This window comes from Dipodomys spectabilis, unplaced genomic scaffold (assembly GCF_019054845.1).
Source record: "Dipodomys spectabilis isolate Male_0828 unplaced genomic scaffold, ASM1905484v1 ptg000096l, whole genome shotgun sequence".
NCBI lineage: Eukaryota > Metazoa > Chordata > Mammalia > Rodentia > Heteromyidae > Dipodomys > Dipodomys spectabilis.
This window is the reverse complement of record NW_024870773.1, coordinates 22,345,549-22,368,405: the sequence shown is the minus strand read 5'-3', so window position 1 is coordinate 22,368,405 and position 22,857 is coordinate 22,345,549. Positions and strand designations below refer to the sequence as shown.

The 22,857-nt window shown below is 45.7% G+C and overlaps 1 protein-coding gene across 1 annotated transcript; it reads right to left on the bottom strand.

Moving 5' to 3' along the window:
• Asb13 (ankyrin repeat and SOCS box containing 13) lies at window positions 1–17,054 on the bottom strand. The gene is made up of 6 exons (XM_042686272.1): window positions 16,954–17,054; window positions 9,833–10,020; window positions 8,203–8,353; window positions 7,014–7,148; window positions 1,861–2,052; window positions 1–1,216 (listed from the first exon to the last, which is right to left on the bottom strand). Exons 1-6 carry the CDS (start codon window positions 16,994–16,996, stop codon window positions 1,089–1,091), a joined length of 837 nt encoding a protein of 278 aa, XP_042542206.1. The 5' UTR covers window positions 16,997–17,054; the 3' UTR covers window positions 1–1,088.
• Between the last annotated feature and the right edge of the window lie 5,803 nt (window positions 17,055–22,857).

Below are 22,857 nucleotides of genomic sequence, written 5' to 3'. Positions count from 1 at the left end.
TGCTTTTTAAAAATATTATTATTACATGCAGGAACATTCTTTTTTTTTAGAGTTTAGATCTAAGATTACATTGGAAAGGGAGCGAATCTTCTTCCCAGTAGAAGATGACTAATTACGCAAAATCCTCTAACTCCTTGCTGTATATGTGTTTTTAAATTAAGATACAAGATATTAGGCAAAGCCAATATGAATACAAGACTTGTTATTATATTTCACCTTGTGGCCTGCAAGGGGAAAGAACAGTTTTATGACTACAAGAAGACACTGCAAAACATTTCCTCATTCTGCCTTTTCCTGGCTGATGGATCTCATTCTGGTTCAGGTCAAAGCCCTGAACCAATACCTTGCATGATAAATATTCTTAACAATCTGAAAAATGAGTGGAGAACTGAATGTTAATGCCCAATGGGTACTCCTAACCACTTCTACTAGTTTTATAGCTTCAAGGAATTAGAAGGAGGAAAAAAAAAAGGGATGGTGAAGAATTTGGTAACTGTAGAAACAGATGAAAAGCAAGCTCTAAAGAGTCTTCTAATAGCCCTTTACATTGGAAATGACTATACACTCATTGACAAATCTTAGTATTACTGTATGGAGCTATATCCTATATAACTTTGTATGCAAGCTAATACTGGAGAAACACTTCTAGCAGCGGGGATACAAAGTCTGAGCTTTCCTCGGTATGACCCGTATAAAGCCCCTGAGTGATGGTCCACCTGAGTGCAGGTAGGCCTTAGAAAGTGCTGACTGGTATCTCAGAAAGGGTGCCTAGATAGCAGAATGTCCACAGCGTGGCCATTGCAGGCCACGCATGACTGAGACCTCGTATTTCTGCAGCATGACACCCAAACATACAAAACTCAACCACCGTGCCCCCTCAGGCTCCAGCCTGGCTCCCTGACATCTGTCCTGACCATTCCTTAGAGGGAAGTCAGTGAAAAGCAGAAAATTGAGGGGTTACGCCTATGCTGGAGTGACAGCATCAGTTCCAGAAAAATAGCACAGGGTCACATCCACAACCGTGACCCAGGACACCGGCCTCCTGAGGCTAGGTGAGTGATCAGTCTGCCCGGCCCTCTTCCTACAGCTCAGTTGTAGGAAAGGTAGTCGATGAGCCGGGGAGGGATGTTTAACTTGGCGATTTTCTCCAGCCCTCGAACTCCAGTTGCCTTCCTCAAGGTCACTCTGCAGAGCTGAGATAAAGTCAGAGGTGTCTCTAGAAGAAGGGAATCAAAGAGTAAGGGAAGTTAGTTTTAGGCAGGAGCACAGCTGATGGATCTGAGGGTGCAAGTGGAAAAAGATTCCCTTTACCCTGCAGTTAGGATGGGACCAGGAGGAGACCTCTGAAAGGTCAACAGAAGGGTGATTGGAGGAAGGAAGAGCAGGAAACAGAATTCTTGTAATGTCCATGGAAATTTAATTTTGTAGGTTTTATGGCTTTTAAATGGTGGTATTTGTTTTGTTTTTGTTTTATGAACCACAGAAACTCATCTAGGACGGGGAGAATCATTTGTCAGACATTCAGCCGAACAAGGCACAAGTGGAAAGTTTGTACTAGAGCGGGTGGTAGTGGCTGCTGCCTGCTACTCCAAGCATGAGGTCTCCTTGGCCCTGTGATGTTGAAGCTGAAGCCACAGGGATCCCAAGAAGAGCCCTTTACTTATACAAAAGAGCTCCTACCCACAACATCCTTCAGTGGCAAAAGATCGGAGCTGAGGCTTAAACACTAAGCCATCACAGGGAGTTCCAGAAGAACGAGCAAGCTGGGGGGGAGGGGGCGAGGGGCGGGGGGGGGGGGGGGTGGCTGAGCCTGGCGGCCTGGCGGACACAGGACTATGTACACAAAGGAGCCCAACTCACTTTCATAATACTCAAAGCACTTGGCTGGGGCACTGCTGCTCCATGTGTAGTCGGATGGTTTCTTCCCCCTGTTGTCGCGGGCGTAGATGTTGCCTCCAAACTCAATGAGCATCTCAATGAGGTCAACATTCTTCACCTTGGCTGCATGATGAAGGGCAGTCTCATGAAGTTTGGCTGCATTCACATTGGCTCCTGAAGGTCAAGTAGAGAACATGTATCACCAACAACAGAACTTGGGGAGCCAGGACAAAAACTGGCTTGGACTTGAGCAGTGTACTAAAATCACATGTACAAGGACCTGATGCATCTTTTCTCCATTCCCTGGAGCTTGGCTCTCCTTAGGTTTTCCAGCAGGACTGTGACCCAAGCCCAACAATGCAGAATCATTACTTCTATAAAAATCCATTTGTGAAGCCAGGCACTGCTGGCTCATGCCAATAATCTAGCTACTCAGGAGGCTGAGATCTGAGAATCATGGTTTGAAGCCAGCCAGGGCAAGAAAGTCCATGAGGCTCTTATCTCCAATTAACTACTAAAAAGCCAGAAGTGGAGCTGTAGCTCAAGTGGTAGAGTGCTAGCCGTGAGCAAAAGAAGCTCAGGGACAGCACAGCACCCAGGCCCTGAGTTCAAGCCCCAGTACTGGTGTATGTGTATGTGTGTGCGTGCACACACATGCACACACACACAATCCATTTGTAAATAAATAGGAATAATCTATTGCTTCTTACTACTTCTCTGTGGGTTTGAAATGTTACACAATTTTTTGGGGGAGGGTCCAGTCGTGGGGCCTGAACTCTGGGCCTGGGCACTGCCCCTCAGCTCTTCAGCTCAAGGCTAGTGCTCTACCACTTGAGCCATAGTACCACTTCCAGCTTTTTTTCTTTTTGCTTATGTGGTGCTGAGGAATCGAACCCAGGGCCTCAGGAATGCAAGGCAAGTGCTCTACCACTGAGCCACCTTCCCAGCCCTGTTACACAATTTTTTAAAAAAAGTAATTCTAAGGAAAAGAAGAAGCTAATCTAGTTCATCATCCAAGGACTCCTGAAAGTAAAGTACTTAGCCATCAAGTTATACGTAGAGCTACCAGCTTCAACAAGACCTTGTAAAAGGCTATACTATACATTTCCAGCTCTCCCTCAGCAATGTGCAATCTGGCAATGTGGAATAGGGATATTGGCAAGGAGTAAATAGACCTCAGCTCTAGGACTGGCCCTAATGTATCCAACCTGCTTTCTCTACTTTAGTAACTGGTTTAAATAATCAAGAGAAATCAGAAATTGGCAGAGTTTTAGCCCGAGGGGATCTGTTCAGCTTTGGATATGGGATCAAGTTTGGGTCAGTAGAACATTATGGTAGGTATGTTGGAGGCATTGGGAAGAACAAGTAAATGTTTGGATTATTTATTTAGTGTCAGTACCACTGCTTGAACTCACGGCCTTGGAGCACCCTCTCTTGGATTTTTCACTCACAACTGGTACTGGTACTCTCCCACTTGAACCACACCTCCCTTTCTGGCTTTTTTGCTAGTTAATTAGAGATAGGATCTTAGGGATTTGTCTGTCTGGACTAGCTTCAAACCAAGATCCTCCTGAGTAGCTAGGATTATAGGCATAAGCTATTAGCACCCAGTGAAGTGTTTGGATTTTTGGGGGGTCCAAAACTGGGATTCAAACTTGTTATCTGATACTTCTCACTCACTGGCTGGTGCTCAACCGCCTGAGCCATGTCTACAATCCCAAGTGTCTGGATTTTAAGTCTGAATCTGCTATAAGCACTGACCACTGCCCTAGAGAATAGCTAACATGGAGTGAATCACAATTGCAAAATTCAAAAGCATAGAGGGTTCTGTGACATTGTTGAGCCATGAGGTTGGCTACTGAGCTTCCCACCTTTGTTACCTGAACTTGCAAATGTTCTCCATTGTTTTCCCCAATTGGACCTGGTTTCTGCATTACAGTCAGTCTTCCCTGTCCCTGAGTGCTGTATTCATAGATTCAACTAATTGAGGATCAAAAATATTTAGGGAATAAAAAGACTGCCTCCATCCTAAATATGTACAACTCTTCTACCTTGGAGAGCTCTCTGTATTGTATTGTCTTTTTTTTTTTTTTTTGTCAGTCATGGGGCTTGAACTCAGGACCTGGGCACTGTCACTGAGCTTTTTCACTCAAGGCTAATACTCTACCACTTTGAGCCATAGTGCCACTTCTGGTTTTCTGGTGGTTAATTGGAGATAAGAATCTCACACTTTCTTGCTCAGGCTGGCTTTGAACTATGATCCTCAGTTCTCAGCCTCCTGAGTAGCTAGGATTACAGGCATGAACCACTAGTGCCTTTTCAAACTTGACCAGACAATGACTGGATTCAAATGCTCCTTTCTCCTAAATGATGCCTATCCCTATCAGAACTCCTTTTCTCTAAGTAGGTATTGTGAACCCTGTCTGTACTCGACAACAATAGTCATTCATATTTGTTAAGCGCTAATCGTATATTAGGTCTTATGGATGCTTTATTAAAGGTATCCCCAGGAGCCCTGCAACATAGATTTTATTTTCTTTATAGAGAACCTGAGCTCTTTCCCACCTCTCTTTCCCAGCTCTTTCCCAGCTCTCTTCTCTTTCCCAGGTCTTTCCCAGGCCTTTCCCAGCCGCGTGGAAGGCCAACATGGCCTGGGCCCAGCAGGTCTACTGAATAAACCTACCGCTTACCTGAATACCATGTGCGTGGTGTGGTTCTTACTCGGCAACCTCTTTTTAAAAACCTAATATAAATGGTGCCGAAACCCAGGAAGGGCTTAAAGTCAGGATAGGTGAGATTCCTCTCCGTTTTTTTTCTTTTTCTTTTCTTTTTTTTTTTTTCTCTTTTCCCTCTTTTGCTGAGGAATACCCATAGTTCTGACGGCCTTTTGCGAACCCATCTGTCTGCTGCGGACACAGCATATCAATACCATTGCTGGCCTTCACATCTACGTCCACACCACTTCTTTACTCTGGTGAGTGAAACTATTCTCTACAGTTCTCTGTTGCTCAGTCTCTGTTCAGATGTGGCGCCACGCCAGAAAGCTCCTACGGCCTTTAGCTGAAAGGCCAATCACCTCTGAAGCCGAGGACGCTTGGGGCTTGGCCATTTCTCTATACAGGGCTCTGGGGGAAGTCGGGATGCCGCTTCTGCCTGGTCAGCTCTCCTTCACTCGACTGACTCTCCTACACAATTCTCAGATGTAGACAGTTTTTGCCACTGCAATGGTAAATGGTCAGAAGTCTGTTCTCTTTGCTCTCTCTCTGCCATTCATGTCCAACTTTCCTAATCTCTCCTATTCTCTAGGAACCCCCCTGTAGGTTCCCCTCAAAGGCTAGCCAATGTAGGCTTGATCTATTTGTTCAGGCTTTCTTTGCATTTTTTCAGAAATTCACCATGTTGAGTTCACCATCTTGACCACATGGTGGGTTAAGGGTTTGGCCCCATCTAACCCTTAACCTTCCACCAAGCTTACTACTCCATCAATCTATTCTAAGGAGCCTTGCTAACAAGTTGTTCTTTTCATAGGCCCTGGTAACTGATGCCCAACCATCTGATGTGCTTTGTTAGCAAAGATGTCTACACATTGTTGTCAAAATTTTAGGTTTTCAGTTTTGTCTTTTTTGTTTTGTGTTGTATATTCTACTACTGACTACATGGTTCTAAAATACTGGGCCTATCTGTGCTAAAATCCTCATCACATCTAATGAGTTTTGTCATTTCAGAATATTTGTTGGCAATTCTTGATAAAGACCAGGTAAACTCTACTTATTCTACTTGATCTCCTTGTTGCTTTAATTGGAAATAACAAAGGGCTTTTGTGGTAAAGACTGCAGTTCAAAGCCAGCTCGGGCTGAAAAATCCCTAAGACTCCATCTCCCAACTAACCTGCAAAGAGCCAGCCTGGAAGCATGGCTCAAGACTCTTATCTCTAACCAGCAAACACTGCAAGTGGTACTGTAACTCAAAGTGGTAGAGTGCTAGCCTTGAGCAGAAGTGTTCAGGGATAGTGCCCAGGCCTTGAGTTCAAACCTCCTTGAATACCAGCTGGGACAAGCCATCCCAGCAATGAGCACCTAGACTCAGCCAGTCTGGGGAACAAGGGAACATGGAGAGAAACAAGAGGAGATGATGTCACATCAGCCACTTTGTGCCTGCCCTTTCAAAATTAACCAGAGCTGGGAGGTCAGTAGAAGTAAGAAGCCTGCCCATCCAATGTCTATACCTGTCTACCTATTAACTGAACAGGAATTTATATTCTTGCCTTTGTCACCTGACTTCTCCTCTACCTAGTCGCCAGATGTCAGAAGTAGCTAGGGACATTTCTACCAACATTTTCAGCCCCAAGTCCTTCCTCTTGCCATTTATTTGCTCTCTAGTATTTTTTTCCCAGCCCCTCAATGCCTCATGAGACTTCTCCAGACTTCATGGACTCACGCCACCAAGGGACAGCTGCTGCTCGCCACCTTCTCTGGGAGGGGACCAAATTCCAGCCTCTTACCCCTAATGTCAACGCCCCTTGTCAGCAAGAAGTAGCCAGAGAATCTGTGCCCAATTTCATGATTATTAAAAAGCTGGAATGTAAGGTCTGCTCCTGGATGGCTAGCAGACTCCACCCTCTTCACTGCAAGGTCTCCACCCAGTACCTGCATTACCTAGGCAACTGGCACACCTGGAAGAGGTCACATCTGCATCTGCTGAGGTCACATCTGAAGTTGATGTGGCCACACCTTTCTCTGCCCATACCCTAGATAAGGCCTAGCCCAGGCCCAGCTCTCTCTCCCAGCTCTCTTCTCTTTCCCACCTCTTTCCCAGCTCTCTCTCTTTCCCGGCTCTCTCTCTTTCCCACGTCTTTCCCAGGCCTTTCCCAGCTGCGTGGAGGGCCAACATGGCCTGGTGCCAGCCAGAATGATGAATAAACCTACCCCTTACCTGAAAAAAAAAAAAGTGAGTACCTGAGGCTAAGGTCTGTCTTCCTGGTAAGTGGGAGAGACTGCTTCAAACCATCACCCATCTGTCTCTCCTGGCCAGCTGCTTGCCAGATATAGCATAGGTAAGACATTTACACAGATAAATACCAATACAGGGAAGCAACCCACACAGGTAAACGACAGCTCAGGTAAACCACCACACACCTGCATTGAGCAGCACTTTGACACAGTCTAGATGCTCCCGGGCGCAGGCCACATGCAGAGGGGTCCCAAAATGGCAATCGTGTGCTTCCAGATTGGCCCCAACATCAATTAGAAGCCTCACACATTCAGAACTCCCTTAAAATAAATGGAAAAGAATGGGAACATTCATGAATCTGCTCACTGAAAACGATACGCATGGCAAACGGCAGCTGGGACTCACTGCCTGTGCTCAGGTACAAGAAACAAAAGGGGAATTGATGACATGTCCCAATCTAGGGAGTGGTTTACAACCATATACAGCTCTGGGGAAGGCCAGAGATGCTGTCCTTTCCTGAGGACTGTGCAGGCTTCCGGCCCACCTGACAGTGGGGAATAGGTCATATCCACCCTCTTGCTGAGAATCAAAGATTTGGGACCCCACCTGGGAACACCTAGGGAAGGAAGACTGGAGTCCTTCCTCCCTGAGGTGGCCCTTGCTCCATGTCTTGGCTCCTCTGTCAAAAATCAGTTGGCTGCCGGGCGCCAGTGGCTCACACCTGTAATCCTAACTACTCAGGAGGCTGAGATCTGAGGATCGAGATTCAAAGTCAGCCCGGGCAGGAATGTCCGTGAGACTCTTATCTCCAATTAACCACCAGAAGGCTGGAAATGATGCCATGGCTCAAGTGGTAGAGTGCTATCCTTGAGCTGAAGAGTTCAGGGACAGCGCCCAGGCCCAGAGTTCAAGACCCATGACTGACAAAGGGAGGTGAGTTTATTCTGGGTCTTCTGTGCTATTTCGTTGAAACTTGAGTCATTTTTACTGCTTCCCAATTTTTGTACTTCTGTGCAAGCCAAATCCCTCCCCAAAATCTTTTTTTTTCTTATTTTTGTCAGTTGTGGGGCTTGAACTCAGGGCCTGGGAGCTATCCTGAAGCTTTTTGGTTCAAAGCTAGTGCTCTACCACTTCGAGCCACAGCATCCCTTCTGGTTTGTTAGGTAGTTCACTGGAGATAAGAGTCTCATGAACTTTCTTGCCCAGGCTGGCTTTGAAACATGATTCTCAGCCAGCCTCCTGAGTAGCTAGGATTTAGGCATGAGCCACCAGCGCCCATATCTTTTAAATGAATCCTTTCCGTGCCAACATCCCCCTCTGGGCTCTGTGTGCTTGGCATTTAGATCATTTCAATGGTCCCTAACATCAACTCACCACTCATGCAGGCCTCGTGCAATGGGGATGCTGTGTACAGAGGAGGGTTGACCTTTGCCCCATAGGACAGCAACAGCTTCACACACTCAATGCTGCCTGAAGCACAGGCATCACAGAGAGGAGTACTGCCATCAATGTTGCGGGCATCCACCTCAAGGAAAAGAAACAAATGATAAAGGACAGGCTAAAGCCCATGTACCTTTCTCTCATCTTCATAGATTCATCTTTGCAAAGACAACTTGGTACAAGCACAAGTTTGCTATTATGTACTAAGGCACCATGCCAGGCAAGGGAATTCAAAGAGAAAGATTGGAGGTTAGGGTATTGGGGTGGAGGCAGTGGCAATCATGATCCTAAGACTGGAAGACTCCCATTTCATGTTCTTTCCTCCCTGGAAGGTCAAACTTAGCCTCACTTGCCACCACCTCCAACAACTACTGAGCATAGAGCATGAAGGAGAACCTGGGGTTGCAAGCCGGGAAGAGGGTATCAAGATGGGTTTTAATTCAAGCCTCAGCTTAAAAGAAGCACCCAAGGCTGCCTTAACACGCCTCACCTAGAATGAAAATCATAGGGCAGAAAAAGGAGATCCCCTGGATTGGCAAGTTCCACTCTGAAATTGTCCAAGATCAGCCACTGTGTGTGTGTGGGTTCATGCTGGAACTTGTTCCACTGCTAGCTTCAGGAAAAAGTGGGTAGTATACCACTTTTACCTCTTCCCCACACAAGAACTCTGAGACCAGAGCTGCATTCCTCGTAAGACACTCTGTGTGGCAGGGCATCAATGGCTCAGGCCTATCATCCCAGCTACTTGGAAGGCTGAATCTGAGGATTGCGTTTCAAAACCAGCCTGAGTAGAAAAGTCTATGAAACTATTTTCAATTAACCAGCAAAATGCTCAAAGTAGAGGTATGGGTCAAGCCAATTAAGAGTGCCCTGAAAGCTAGGCACTTCTGGCTCATGCCTATAATCCTAGCTACTTAAGAGTCTGAGATCTGAGGACTGTGCTTCAAAACCAACCAGGGCAGGAAAGTCTGCGAGACTCCAATCTCCAATTAACCCCCAGAAAATCAAAAGTGGAGTCGTGCCTCAAAGTGATAGAGCACTAGCCTTGAGTAAAAGATCTCAGGGACAGTGCCCAGGCACTGAGTTCAAGTCTCACAACTGACCAAAAAAATACGTTACCCAGGGTGTGCTGGTTGGCTCTGAGCAGCCTGGTAGTCTGCCCGCTAGAAATCGCTGACAACTTAAAACTAGCCATGGTGTACTAGGGCAAGAACCAAAGTCAGAATCTTTACAATGTTGTTCCTTGCTGTCTGCCCCGCCTCCAGAAACCTGGTTTTGCCAGAACCCCATTTAGCCATCCTAGAATCTGGAACCCTGCTCTTTGAGCCTTAACAGCAGCGATTCGGCATTCACCCAGCTTCCCTCCCAGAGAGCTTGTGCCTGGCGCGTAGCTGGCCTGCCTGTCTCTGCGTACTATAGGCCCGGACACACTGCCACCACTATGTTAAAGTTGCCCCATTTATGAGCTCTTCCAGGCCCATTTCTCTTGCCTACCTCTAGAGGTCTCCCTATCCACTTCCGCAGCTGCCAGCCAAGTTAGGAGATGGTCCCCAGGGTCACTCACCTGAGCACCAGCTGCCAGCAGCAGCTGGACACACCGCGCCTGGCCCTGCAGACTGGCCGCGTGCAGGGGGGTGATGGAGTCCACCGTGACCTGGTTAACGCAGGCGCCGCTCTCAATCAGCTGCTGTAGCTGCAGGCTCTCACCCCTCTGGGCAGCCTCATGCACTGGGGTACGCTCCACCCAGAAACCTAGAGAGGAAACCATTGTCTGCTAAGACACTGTCTCTTCCACCCAGGTCCAATGAACATGTGTAAGACTTCAGAGCCCCTGAATGACACTCAAGACACCAGCTGTGTTTGTGTAATTGGTCCCAACACGCTTATTAAAAACCCACTACTAGCAATCCCTAGTGCCCAGAGGGTGGAGTCCACACTTCTCAGCTGGGTATGTATGGGAACTGCTCACATCCAGGACTCCATCTCTCACCACTGTCCACACAGAGGCTGGACTCTGCAGGTACACCTGTAGCTAGCTCATCACTGACCCCTGCAGTTCTACATACACACACCTCTGACTGCTGTACAGTCTCAAGAAGTTTGCCACTCCTAGGTAAAGAACAATAACCTGCCAGGAGCTAATAGCTCATGCCTGTAATCCTAGCTTCTCAGGAGGCTGAGGTCTGAAGATCACAGTTCAAAGCCAGCCCAGGCAGGAAAGTCTGAGACTCTTATCTCCAATTAACCACCAGAAAACCAGAAGTGGAGCTGTAGCTCAAAGTGGTAGAGTGCTAGCCTTGGGCACAAAAGCTGAGGGACAGTGCCCAAGCCCTGAGTTCAAGCCCCGGGACCAACAAAAACCAACAACAAAACAGTAACTTATGTATAATTGAGAGGGCTAAATATCACTTTAAGGTGGGTGCTCGGAGAGCAAAACCCAAAGGTATGACTTCAAATCTATCCATGAAGAGTGAGTACACTCTCACCCTCATTTTGTAGTCTGACTGGCCAGGCCTGAATACAGGTTGTTTTCATCCCTTGTTCTTGGACCCCAGTTGTTAACCAGATGTTTTCCCTCCCCAATTCTAGTGCTCACTGCCTCCCTGATAGCATGCCCTCTGGAAAGCGCAGATGGTGTACTGTTCTAGTAAGTTCCTCTGGGACCAGAGTTTTGCCCCTAAATCCTTGCCACATAATTAGGCTACTGTCTCCAGCGCCATCCCCCTTCCCCTAATGCAACTCAATAACAAGCTGGTCAAGTGGGACCAGCTCAACATCCCCCAGCCATTCTTCAGGATAAACTCTGCATGCAAGGCATCCAGCGCACCTTGACACCATACTGACATCAATATGATCACAGACCATCATCTGGTCTCATGCCTCAATGCTCTGTAGGCATTGTTCCTTCCCAGGCCTAGAATACCCCTCCCCAAGCCCCCAGCTCTATCTTCCCCCACCCCCCCCCCCCACAAGTGAGTCAACTGTGAGTTAAATCATCCTCAACCAAGACTGAGTGGAATGTCTGCTCTTTCAGGAAGCCTCCAATTATGCCGTCTACCCACCCATGCCCTTTCTTAAACCCTATCTCTACCAATGGCTGATCTGTATTCTTCTCAGCCTTTCTGCTAAGGTAATCACCTGGGATCCTCCATCTTCAGCATCGATCTGACACACAGGGATCTGAATGAATAAGTAAGCAACTTCTGCTTACCAGACTGAAGTTCCTACCCCGGAAGCTGGCTCTGTCCCTGCCCTGACTGAACTCATCTTTCAGCCTCTTACAAGTCTACCTAGTCCTAGACAGTGACCTGAGAGGCCAGACAAGGCTATGACCACACAGTCTGGACACACCCACTAAAAGGAAAATAGGTGCTATAACAAAAGCCAAGGCTGCAGCCCTGCATAGCAATGCGTTTGGTGATTGGTGGTTCAGTACTAGCAGCTGACTCTAGTCCGTTCTTGCCTCTTCCAAACTTGCGTGCTTTCATGTGTTTACTTGCTACTTGTATGCCTGAATAAGAGATGGCTAAGCAAAAACTTTAGCCTCAGAATGAGAAGGCTTCCTGAACATCAACTACATGTCTACTGCTAACTAACTGCTGAGGTCACCACAAGAAGAAATGACAGGTAACTGCAAACCCTCATACCAGTCCTTTGCCCACAGGACCTTTCAAGCACAGTATCTAAACCAGCATGGACCTTTCTTGTTCACTATTCCCACGGCCCTCTCGGCCTTTTGTGTCCCCTTCCAGACCACATCTGAAGGCCAGGCCCAGACGAGGACCAAACCTGACTCGAGCCTGAAAAGCTTTAGTGTGAGTTCTCAGCATAGATCTCAGCATCAGTCTTTCCTGAGGGAGTTGATGTACACGGTAGACCAGCCTCAAAGTCACTCAGCTCATGAGTTCAGATCCTGTCTCTGTCACCTACAAACAGCTCTGCCATTTTAAGCAATCCATCCACACAAAATTCCAGTCTCCTAACCTGTAAAATGAGAAGACTAAATGAACTAATGCTTGGATACTGTTTTATATAGTGCCTTGCCAATTCCAAGTAGTAACTGACAGATGCTGTAACTATTACAAGATTATTACTAACCCTATTAGTACTTGTTTTGGGGGGCCCAGTATTGTGGCTTGAACTCAGGGCCTTATACTTTTGTTTGGCTATTTCACTCAAGGCTGGTACTGATACTTGGAGATGCACCTTCATGTCCAGCTTTTTGCTGATTTTGGAGATCAGAGTCTCTTGGATTTGTCTGCCCAGGCTCGCTTCAAACTGTGATCCCTAGATCTCAGCCTGAGTAGTTAGGATTGATTATAGGCATGAGCCACCAGTGCCCAGCTACTATTAGTATTTCTATGAGTCCTATTTGGAGCTCCTGAGCCAGATCTTTGTTCTTTAACAAGCTCCTTCCTCCCCCTCCCCATACACACATACTGTACTCTAGTCCTAGTAACTAGATCCTCTCTCCCCTTCCCCCCAACTCCCTCATGAGTTCACCTGCTCATTTCCTGGGCCTCTGAGACAGAACCTACATTCTTTGTATTTGGTGTGCCTGAGCCAGCCCCACACAGCCCACTGCTATATCACCAGGAATTCTGCTAGATAGGCAGCCTTGATGTACTGATATCAAGAAGGGCAACAAATCGATTTTCTCTTTTTTTTTTTTTTTTTTAATCTCCAGAGTTCACTAGTTCACCAGCATCCCACTTAGTCATTCCAGGGGCAGAGTCCTGCTCTTTGAGCCCTAGTAGTGGTTGTTCAGCCCAGACCTGGCTGACCTCCCAGAGAGCCAGGAGAATGGAGCTGGCCAGCCCAGGCGGTGCCCACTGAAAAACAGAGCAAACCCTCCTGAAACCACTATAGCAACGAGTATTTTCAAATCCACCAAGGACAAAGCTGATCCAGCAGTGTGGCTTTGAACCAGGGCCAAAGATCCATGATGTACTCCTAAATATCAGAGGGCCGGAGAGTCTTTCTTTCTTTCTTTCTTGAACTCCTAAATATCAGAAGGCTGGGGAGTCTTTCTTTCTTTCTTCCTTCCTTCCTTCGTTCCTTTCTTTCTTTCTTCCTTCCTTCCTTTCTTTTGAGTAAGTCATTAAAGGGAATTTGGGATAAGTCCTCCCTGAAGATGTCATCTGAGGACTGAAAGCAATCTCCAGGCTCTAAAATAAGCTCTTTCCCAAAAGCACCCCAATAAACACTCTTGGAATGAGAGAGCTAGCCCTCAACATGCACCACCAATAAATGTAAGTACAGGAAGAAGGTCAGCCATATTTGTCAGAAAAAGAACTATGAACAACCATGAGCAGGAGTGGGAAGCTGAGGGTTTTTCTGAGGGTTCTCAAGAGGCTCACCTTTCTCTCTCGTGGAAAAGCTCAGAGTCCTAGTGACTTATCCCCCCCCCCCCCAGAATGCTAATAATGAATGCTAGAGCTGCAAAAGACCTTAGAAATCCATTACAATTGCTGGACCTGCCAGGCATCCAGCTCGCTCCTCAGGAGGCTTGGCTGGAAGGATCACAATCTGAGGTTGACCCCAGGCAAAAATGCCAGACTTTATCCAAAAAACAACTAAGGCAAAAACAGCCAGGGAGTGTGAGTGGCTCAAAAGGAAGAAAACCTGTCTAGCAACAGAGACCCTGAGGTCCAAATCCCAGGACAGCCCATAAAAGAAAAAGAAATTCTTTATAATTGATACTCTCAGAAAAGGACAGTAAAAATTGATCATTCCTATGTCTCCCATCTGTTTCCTGAACTTCATGATGATGAAATTAGCAGTTGCCTGAATTCCCGAGTATGTGTGTGTGTGTGTGTGTGTGTGTGTGTATACATATATGTGTGTGTGTTTATTTTGATTTTTAGGAACACCTAATAGTTTGGTTTTCTTCCTTTAAAGATTTTTCAACCATGTCTTTTTAACTTTTTTTTTGAAAGCCCCCAAAATATTCTGTTCAGTAAACTTGGGGCCAAATGACACATGGTGGTTTAAAATACATTGAATGGAAGTAAAAAAATGTTTGCCTTCCCTTAAGGGACAAACCAGACAAAACCTGGTATGAGTGAGGAAAAAGGAAAGTGAAACAAAATTTGAAAACAAAACACAAAGAGAAAAGAAGTTACAAATAATCTCCTAAGAAGTGGAGAAAACTAAGAATAGATTCTGTTGCCTTAAGGATGGGGGTAGGGGGTGTTCTTTCAATAGTGGGCTTGTTAAATCCAATAAAGAGCCTTACTCTCTTACCATTCCTCCGCAGTCCTCATCCAGTATCTGTTACACCTTCCCATGGCTCTCCTCCATCTCAAGCTCCAACCACAGAGCACAGTGAGCCTGGACTTTGCCTCAGAATGATATGTCCTTTCTTTTCCCTCTTTCTCTTTTAATTTTATTCGCATACATTAGTTGTACAAGCTTGGGGGTGGGGGGGTGTTCCATTTTGACAGTTCCACGCATTAAACAACAATGTATCCTGATCATTGTCCTTCCTTCCTTCCTTCCTTCCTGTTTTGTAAGACAGGGCATCCTTCTCAGCTGGCCTTGAATTCTCCATCCTTCTGCCCCATCCTGCTAAGTGCTGGAATTACAAGCATGAATCACTACACCTGGCTTGTCTTCTCCAGTTCTGATGAGAACTTTAGGGACCTATTTCATTTTAAATCCCCTATGCCTCAGTTTTCTTATGATATGAGGTAACATCTCTTACAGCCATTTGAGGGAGAAAATAAGATGTTTCGCCTATAAGTGATCAGCATTTATAACTTACTGTTTCCTTTGATTCTCTTCTTAGACCTAAGACTTTTCTGGTTTGTGAACAATGTCTTTTTGAATTCTTACTTTAGGATAAGTTTCCTACTGTAAGTATCGCTCTACCCTTTAAAAGATGCCCTGGGGTACTGCCTTATTTTGGATTTCCACACACACACACACACACACACACACACACACACACACACACACACACACACACACAGAGAAGTAAAGGAATGACAGAGTTGAGGACATTTCCATTTAGAAATGGGAATCTTCTTAGTCCCTTCTCCCAAAGACCTCATCAAATGAAGAGTAAGGAGAGAATAAATCCATGTAAATAAAACAAAAACCAAGAGAGTATAGAGACAAAGTTCTGCAAGTTCAAGAATACGTGGGGAGCCAGAGAAGACATGTGACTCTTAAATTCTATGTACTGAGTAAAAAGCTCCTAAGGGGGCTGGGAAGGTGGCTCAGTGGTAGCCCGCTGGCCTTGCATGCATGAGGCCCTGGGTTCGATTCCTCAGCACCACATAAGCAGAAAAGAAAAGCCGGAAGTGGGGCTGTGGCTCAAGTGGTAGAGCCCTAGCCTTGAGCTGAAGAGCTGAGGGACAGAGCTCAGGCCCAGAGTTCAGGCCCCACGACCGGACCCAAAAAAAAAAAAAAAAAAAAGCTCCTAAGATTCTGCAATGCCTCTGTGAGGCATTCTACGTCACAAAAATAGGAGAGATCAATCAGAACGTTAAAATGAGTGAAGCATCCACTTCCACTAATATTGTTTTGAACACCATTAGGTTTGGAAATGTCAGCAGAACATACTTTTAAAAGAAACGTATTGAATTCTTAAAAATGGCAATGTCAAAAATACCCACAAGCCCCTAAAGTTGTGCATCCATTAGTTTAGAACCTGCTTTATGTCTCCAGAAAATACACTCAGAGCTTATGTCATGCTATTGAACTCTACCTGAGCAAAATAAAATGGGTGCCTCCTCGGGTTTCACAGATTAGCTATTCACGGCATGTTCTCCTGAAGCGATCACACACAGATCACACAGTCAGGGTCAAAGTCCGTGCCGCCCGCAGTGGAAGGCCAAGGAAGACTTATTAAATGCCTTTGATCATTTGCAGGTGGTGTGCAAAATCATCTGAAATATCTCTGCCACGTTCTGAGGGCCATTGCTCCCTTCAATTAAGCCCCTAACTTAGGTCTTTCATTTTTATTCGCATGTGTGAAACACACACACACACACACACCTACCTTCAGTTCCTAGCTTTCTGGGTACTTTTGCAGTTCAATTCATTTTGTCTTATTAAACACGGAAAGAGTGTCGGTTTACCCTCGGATCCACTGTGTTCGTGGGCTGCCCAAAAGCCAAGGGAGACGGCCTTGTAAGCTGAAAGGACGTGGGGGGCGCGGGAAGGGGGTTCTGGGGATCGCAGCCGGCGCGATGCACCCAGCGACCTCCTGCCCGCCCTCCCCTCACCCCAGGGCCATCGAGTGTGCCCCGGTGTCCTCACTCCAGGGCGGACTCCGGGGCCACCTCCGTGGGATTGCGGGTGACTTGCACACCGGCTGACCTGACAGCAGCAGGCGCCCCGGGAGAGGTGCGGGGACTGCCCGGCCCGCGCGTCCGGCGGACTGGGCACGCGCCCCGCATCTCCCGCAGGGTGCGCGGCGCCCGCTCGGATGGCTCTACCGCGCCAACCCCCCCGCGCGCGGGGCGTCACTCGGATGACCGAGCCCGCCGGCCGGCCGGGACGCGAGCCGCTGGGGACGGGGCTCGGGACCCCGGGGTCGCCGCCCATCCACCCACCCAACCGCCCCAGGGCACCGACCAGCCGCGAGCTCGGGGACCCAAGCCACCCGAGGAGCTGCGTGCGTCCCCGGGAGCCGCCGGGCCCCGGCCCCGCTCCCTCCGCCGGCCTCGCACGTACCCACGTCGCCCAAGAAGTAACCGTCCGCCGCGCGGGGCTCCATGCGGGTCGCCGGCCGGCTCTCGGCGACTCCGGGTGCAGGGACCTGAGCGGCGACGCGGCCCGGCCGAGCCGCCCCTGGGCGGGGCCGGCCCGGAGGTGGCGCGCGCCGGGAGTTGTAGTTCCCGCCGTCCAGGGGGGGCGGGGGCCGGGCAGCGGCCAGCTCCTGGCGCTCTCCCTCCGTCCCGCTTCGCCTCCACTGTCAGTGTGCGTGTATGCGGGATGCGTGTAAACGTGTTGCTCGTGCGCGAGTGTTGATAGTTGCAGATCGTGTATGCAGGTGCCAAGCACGGCTTCCTGTGAGCAAAAACAAACATCCGTGTGCAAACGTGCTTGGGGCGCAAAGGGGTGTCCAGATGCACAGGGTCCTGCCAACCCACTCCCCTGCTTTGCACTAACCACGCTCGGGAGAGGCATCCAGGGCTCTTTATTACTTAACTATGAAGAAGCGCTTTCCGGCGTTCACAACAGCCGTTTCTTCCCCTTCTTTGTCAATCATCAGGCTTTTAAAATCTGGACCATCTGCCAATAATACCTATCCTGGGCGCAATCTTTTCCTGTGTGGGGAACACTTAGATCCGAACTATAGCAGTCAGTGAGATATATAGGCTGTAGTGGAGTGATTCTATCTTGAAAGGCACAAGAAGTCCTGATATTTGAGGTATTAATAACGTGTCATTACAAATTGGAACACTAGCAGTCAAGCATGCAGCGATAAGCACTGCAGTTATCCCCTGTAAGCTGGGCTCTGGCAGGCCATTGCTAGATACTTAGAAGGCTCAGATCTGGGGAGACCTGTTGGAAGGATCTTGGTTCCAAGTCGGTCCAGGCAGAAAAGCCTAAGAGATTCTTATCTCCAAGTAACCACCAAAAAGCCATTAGTGAAACTGAGTCAAGTATTAGGGTGCTACACATCTTGAGCAAAAAACGCTCAGAGACAGCACCCAGGCCTTGTGTACACACACACACACACACACACACACACACACACACACACACAAATTACCAACTATAGACAACTGAAAGGTTTGAGATGACCAAGTAGATACAAACTTTATTCAATTTAGGCTCATATAGAACATAGATGGATACTGGAGAAAAGCTGCTGATTTATATCATGAACTTGATTAGGGGAACTGCAGATGCTGCTTTATTGTTAATGCATAGCTACTGGTGTGATGGAAGTGTTCACTATCTCTAATTGTGAAGACCCAGCTGGGGTGGCCTTCAGCAAGCAGGAATAACAATACAGTGATATTCACTGTATTACCTCAGGCCTGTCTCATCATTTTGACTTTGTGTCATAATGTAGACTGCAGAAATCTTTTTTTTTTTTTTTTGCCAGTTCTGGCCTTGAACTCAGGGCCTGGCCTCTGTTCTTGAGCCTCTCTGTGCTCAAGGCTAGCACCTTACCATTTGAGCCATAGCACCACTTCTGGGTTTTTCTGTTTATGTGGTAGTAAGGAATCGAATCCAGGGCTTCATGCATGCAAGGCAAGCACTCTACCACTTAGCCACATTCCCAGTCCCTCTTTGTTTTGGTTGATCCTGGGGCTTAAACTCTGAGCCTCGGTGCTGTCCCTGTACCTTTTTAGCTCAAGGCTAGCACTTTACCACTTTGAGCTGTAGATCCACTTCTGGTTTGGGGATGGTTAATTAGAGATGTTTCCTCAGACTTTTCCTGCCTGGGCTGGCTTCAAACCATGATTATCAGATTTCACCTTCCTGTGTAGCTAGGATTACAAGCATGAGGCACCAGTATCCAGAAGCTGTAGAAATCTTGACTGCTTCTCCATTCAATGTCTTATTGCTCTAGTCCATTGTTATGATAGTATAATGTTTATTGGTTCTGATGAACAGGAGTGTACATACACACATTTAGTAAGATATATGCATAAAGACAGTAGGAAATAAATGCCACCCCCCAAAAATTATACCTCAGGGAAATTTAGAGTGAACTGGGGCATGCACATCCAGGTACCACTTCCAAAGTGAAAAGGGTTCCGGATGTGGCTCATGGTTGAGCACTTTTTGTCATGCCTGAGGCCCTGGATCCAACTCCCAAGTACCACAAAGAAAAGGGAAAAAAACAGAAAGAAAAACAATGTGAAAAAAAAATACCTGACCCTACAGCCACTAAGAAACATGATGGTGAATAAGCTTCCTTGGGTTTTTGTTACAACATATCCCCCAATTTCGAATAGAAGCATAAATAGACTCTCATTTGATCTTTAATTTCAGCTTCTCAGAAGTCCTGGGGTATGTGTGTATGTTTATCTCCATGATAAAGGGCATTGACTTCTGTTAGTTAGCCATGTTAATGAAGTTGGAGATTAAATGGATAAAGCTATGAATTTCCCTCTAATCACTTCTTTGGCTGCATACAAGTTTGTTTGTTGTTATCATTTTTTGCCAGTCCTGGGGCTTGAACTCTGGGCCTGGGTGTTGTTCCTGAGCTTCTTTTAATCAAGGCTAGCATTCTTCACTTGACCTACAGTGCCACTTCCAGCTCTGAGTAGTTTATTGGAGATGAGAGTCTCATAGACTTGCCTGCCCAAGTTGGCTTTGAACCACCATCCTCAGATCTCAGCAACTTAAGTAACTAGGGTTATAGGCATGAGCCACCAGTGCCCAGCTTTTGCACACAAGCTTAATATGTAATTATTTCATTTTTATCCAGTACCAGATGTTTTCTAATGTCTCATCTCTTCTTTTACTTGTGGCTTATTGTTACTGTTATTATTTTTGTTGGTCCTGGGGTTTGAACCCAGGACTTAGGTGTTGACTCTGAGCTCTCTTTCTACCACTTTGAGCCATAGCAGCACTTCCAGTTTTCTGGTGGTTAATTAGAGAAAAGAGTCTCATGGGGCTGGGAAGGTAGCTCAGTGGTAGAGCGCTTGCCTTGCATGCATGAGGCCCTGGGTTCGATTCCTCGGCACCACATAAGCAAAAAGAAAAAAGCTGGAAATGGTGCTGTGGCTCAAGTGGTAGAGTGCTAGCCTTGAGCTGAAGAGCTGAGGGCCAGCGCCCAGGCCCTGAGTTCAGGCCCCACGACCGGCCCCCCCCCCCCCCCGCAAAAAAAAAAAAAAAAAAAGAGTCTCAGGAACTTTCCTGCTCTGGCTGGCTTTGAACTTCAATCCTCAGATCTCAGCCTTCTGAGTAACTAAGATTACAGGTGCAAGCCACCCACAACTGGCTTTTTTTTCCTCCAGTCCTGGGGCTTGAACTCAGGGCCTGGGTGCTGTCCCTGAGCTTCTTTTGCTCAAGGCTAGCACTCTACCATTTGAGCCACAAAGCCACTTCTGGCTTTTTCTGTTTTTGTGGTACTGAGGGATCGAACTCAGGGCTTCATGCATGTGAGGCAAGCACTCTACCATTAAGCCACATTCCCAACCCCAGCTATTATTTTTTAACAATAACTAAAAAAACTATGTTTTCATTTCCTGGAATTTGTTTTGATAAATAGAATTTTAAATGTTCACAGAAGTAATACAGTTGGGAATTCTTCAGCTATTTGGTCATTGATTTCTAATTTAATAAAGAATAAATACACAATAACTCAGTAGTTCTTTCAGTGTTTTAAAATTTAACAGTATTTATATTGCAATGCACCATATATTCCAAACACACATTAAAAGAATGTGTGTGCATGCGTGTTGGCAGTGTTATTAACTGAAATTCCTATAACTTCCATTAGGTCAAATTCTTTGTCAACTTTCAAGTCATTTTTTAAAAATGTTTCATTCACTTCTATCAATTCTTAAGACTAGAGTTTCCATAAATGAGTTCCCATTAAACTTCAGTCACATCAAATTATTTGTCATGTTTCAAGTCTCTCTCTATATATATACTATATACTTAATTTCCATCTGAGAGAGTAGAGCTTCTAGCTATTAATGTGGATTTGTCCTTTTCCTTTTTAGTTATCAAATCCTGCCTTATGTTTTTGTTTAAACAGTACTTTCTTGATGAATTAAGTTTTGGTGTTTATTAACTATCCTCTTTACTTCTAGTACTTTTAAAAAAAATTTTCTGAATAGTCTATATTGTTCAATATAAAACCGATTCCAATTTTCTTAAGATTTTTTTCAATCTTCTGTTTTTAGCCTATCTAAGTTCTTATAGTTAAAAAGCATGTTTCTTCAATTTAGCATATACTTGGGCTTGAAAAATCTTCACCTTTTAATTAGCATGTATAGTACATTTTAATTTAGTGTATTTAGTGATATAGTTGGGTTTGCTGGTTTTTTTCTTATTTGTTCCATTTGTTCTTGTGGTTTTTGGTTTTCCTCCCTTCTTTTGTCACTTGTACTTTTGCTGTAATATCTAAGAAATTATCTAATGTAATGTCACAAAGATTTACTCCTATGGTTTCTAAGTGTTAAAGTATTTACACTGACATTTAGGTCTATAATCTATTTTTAGTTAATTTATGCATATGGTGTGAGGTAGTTTCATTTTTCATTCTTTTTAATGTATTTATATATGAACCCCAATAATAAATATCTAATACCCAAAGGGTTAAACTCCCTTAGCTGCCTCTGGAACATCAAGGCCAGCCCGGGCAGAAAAGTTCACAATTTCCCTTCTTTATCAATAGCTGAGTGCTGTCATGCATACCTATCATTCTAGCTCCATGGGAGGACTGTAGGATTGGGCTAGCCTGTGCAAAAAGACCACCAGACTTCATCTCAGTAGAGGAAATATGAGTAGTAGCACACGCCTGTCATCCTAGCTACTATGGAAAGCCTAAAATATGTAAACAGGCAGAGTGTGGCCTAAATGTGGGTGTATATCTGGACAAGAAGTGAGACCATATCTCGGAAATAAAAATATCTCTAGTGGCACAAAAATAAGTGAAATCATAGCTCATGGGTGGAAATCCTGCCTAGCAGACACCATGCCTTAAATTCAACCCTCAGTACTTTCTGAAAAAACAACAAAAACTTTCAAAAAACAAGAGGAAGAAGGCAGATGAGGGTAAGAAATCATAAAATGAGTGAATTAGATCAAAGTATAATGTATGCATGTATAGAAATACCACAACATGCTATTATGCTATTACATATATAATAAACATAATGATAGTAACAACAATAATAATAAAGCTTAGAAAGGGAGCTAACCATTCAGAAATCAAAAACCACCCTTCCAATAATCTCTTTAACTACTTAGGAAGATACCACTGCTTCCTGAAAACCTCCATTTTTGAGATGAGCAGTGATAATACTTGAGGCCTAGAATGTGATGACATAATATTCAAAGGAAAATGTATAAGCAGACTTCATGATTAAAAAAAAAGATGGGCTATACCATTTCCTTCTTTTTGAAGAGTTCTTTTTCTGGTATGGTTACATACTTCACATCTCTTAATGTTACAAGCCCAATAATATTACTCCCCCAGATTGGTCTGTTCAACACAATCCCAAACAAAACCAATCTTTTAAAAATATAATTCTAGGGGCTGGGAAGGTGGCTCAGTGGTAGAGCGCTTGCCATGCATGCCTGAGGCCCTGAGTTCAATTCCTCGGCACCACATAAGCAAAAAAGAAAAAGCTGGAAGTGGCGCTGTGGCTCAAGTGATAGAGCGCTAGCCTTGAGCTGAAGAGCTGAGGGACAGCACCCAGGCCCAGAGTTCAGGCCCCACGACCGGACCCCCCCCCCCAAAATATATATATATATAATTCTAAAACTTACTTAAAAAACTGAAAATAGTCAAAATGTATTTGAAAAAGAAAAAAGTTGGAGGCAATGCAAATTCAAACTATAATGCACCATCTAGAGCAGCTAAAATTAAAAAGTGTTAGAAAGGATGTAAAAGAACAAAAAGTCTTATACAGTACTTGGAAAGTGTAATTTATAAAT

Coding starts and splice junctions, on each gene's coding strand:
- Asb13 (XM_042686272.1), bottom strand. CDS start 16,996: ATGGAGCCCCGCGCGGCGGACGGTTACTTCTTGGGCGACGTGG. Junction 10,021..16,953: donor TTACTTCTTGGGCGACGTGG/GTACGTGCGAGG, acceptor TTTCCTCTCTAG/GTTTCTGGGTGGAGCGTACC. Junction 1,217..1,860: donor GTGCTTTGAGTATTATGAAA/GTGAGTTGGGCT, acceptor CCCTTCTTCTAG/AGACACCTCTGACTTTATCT.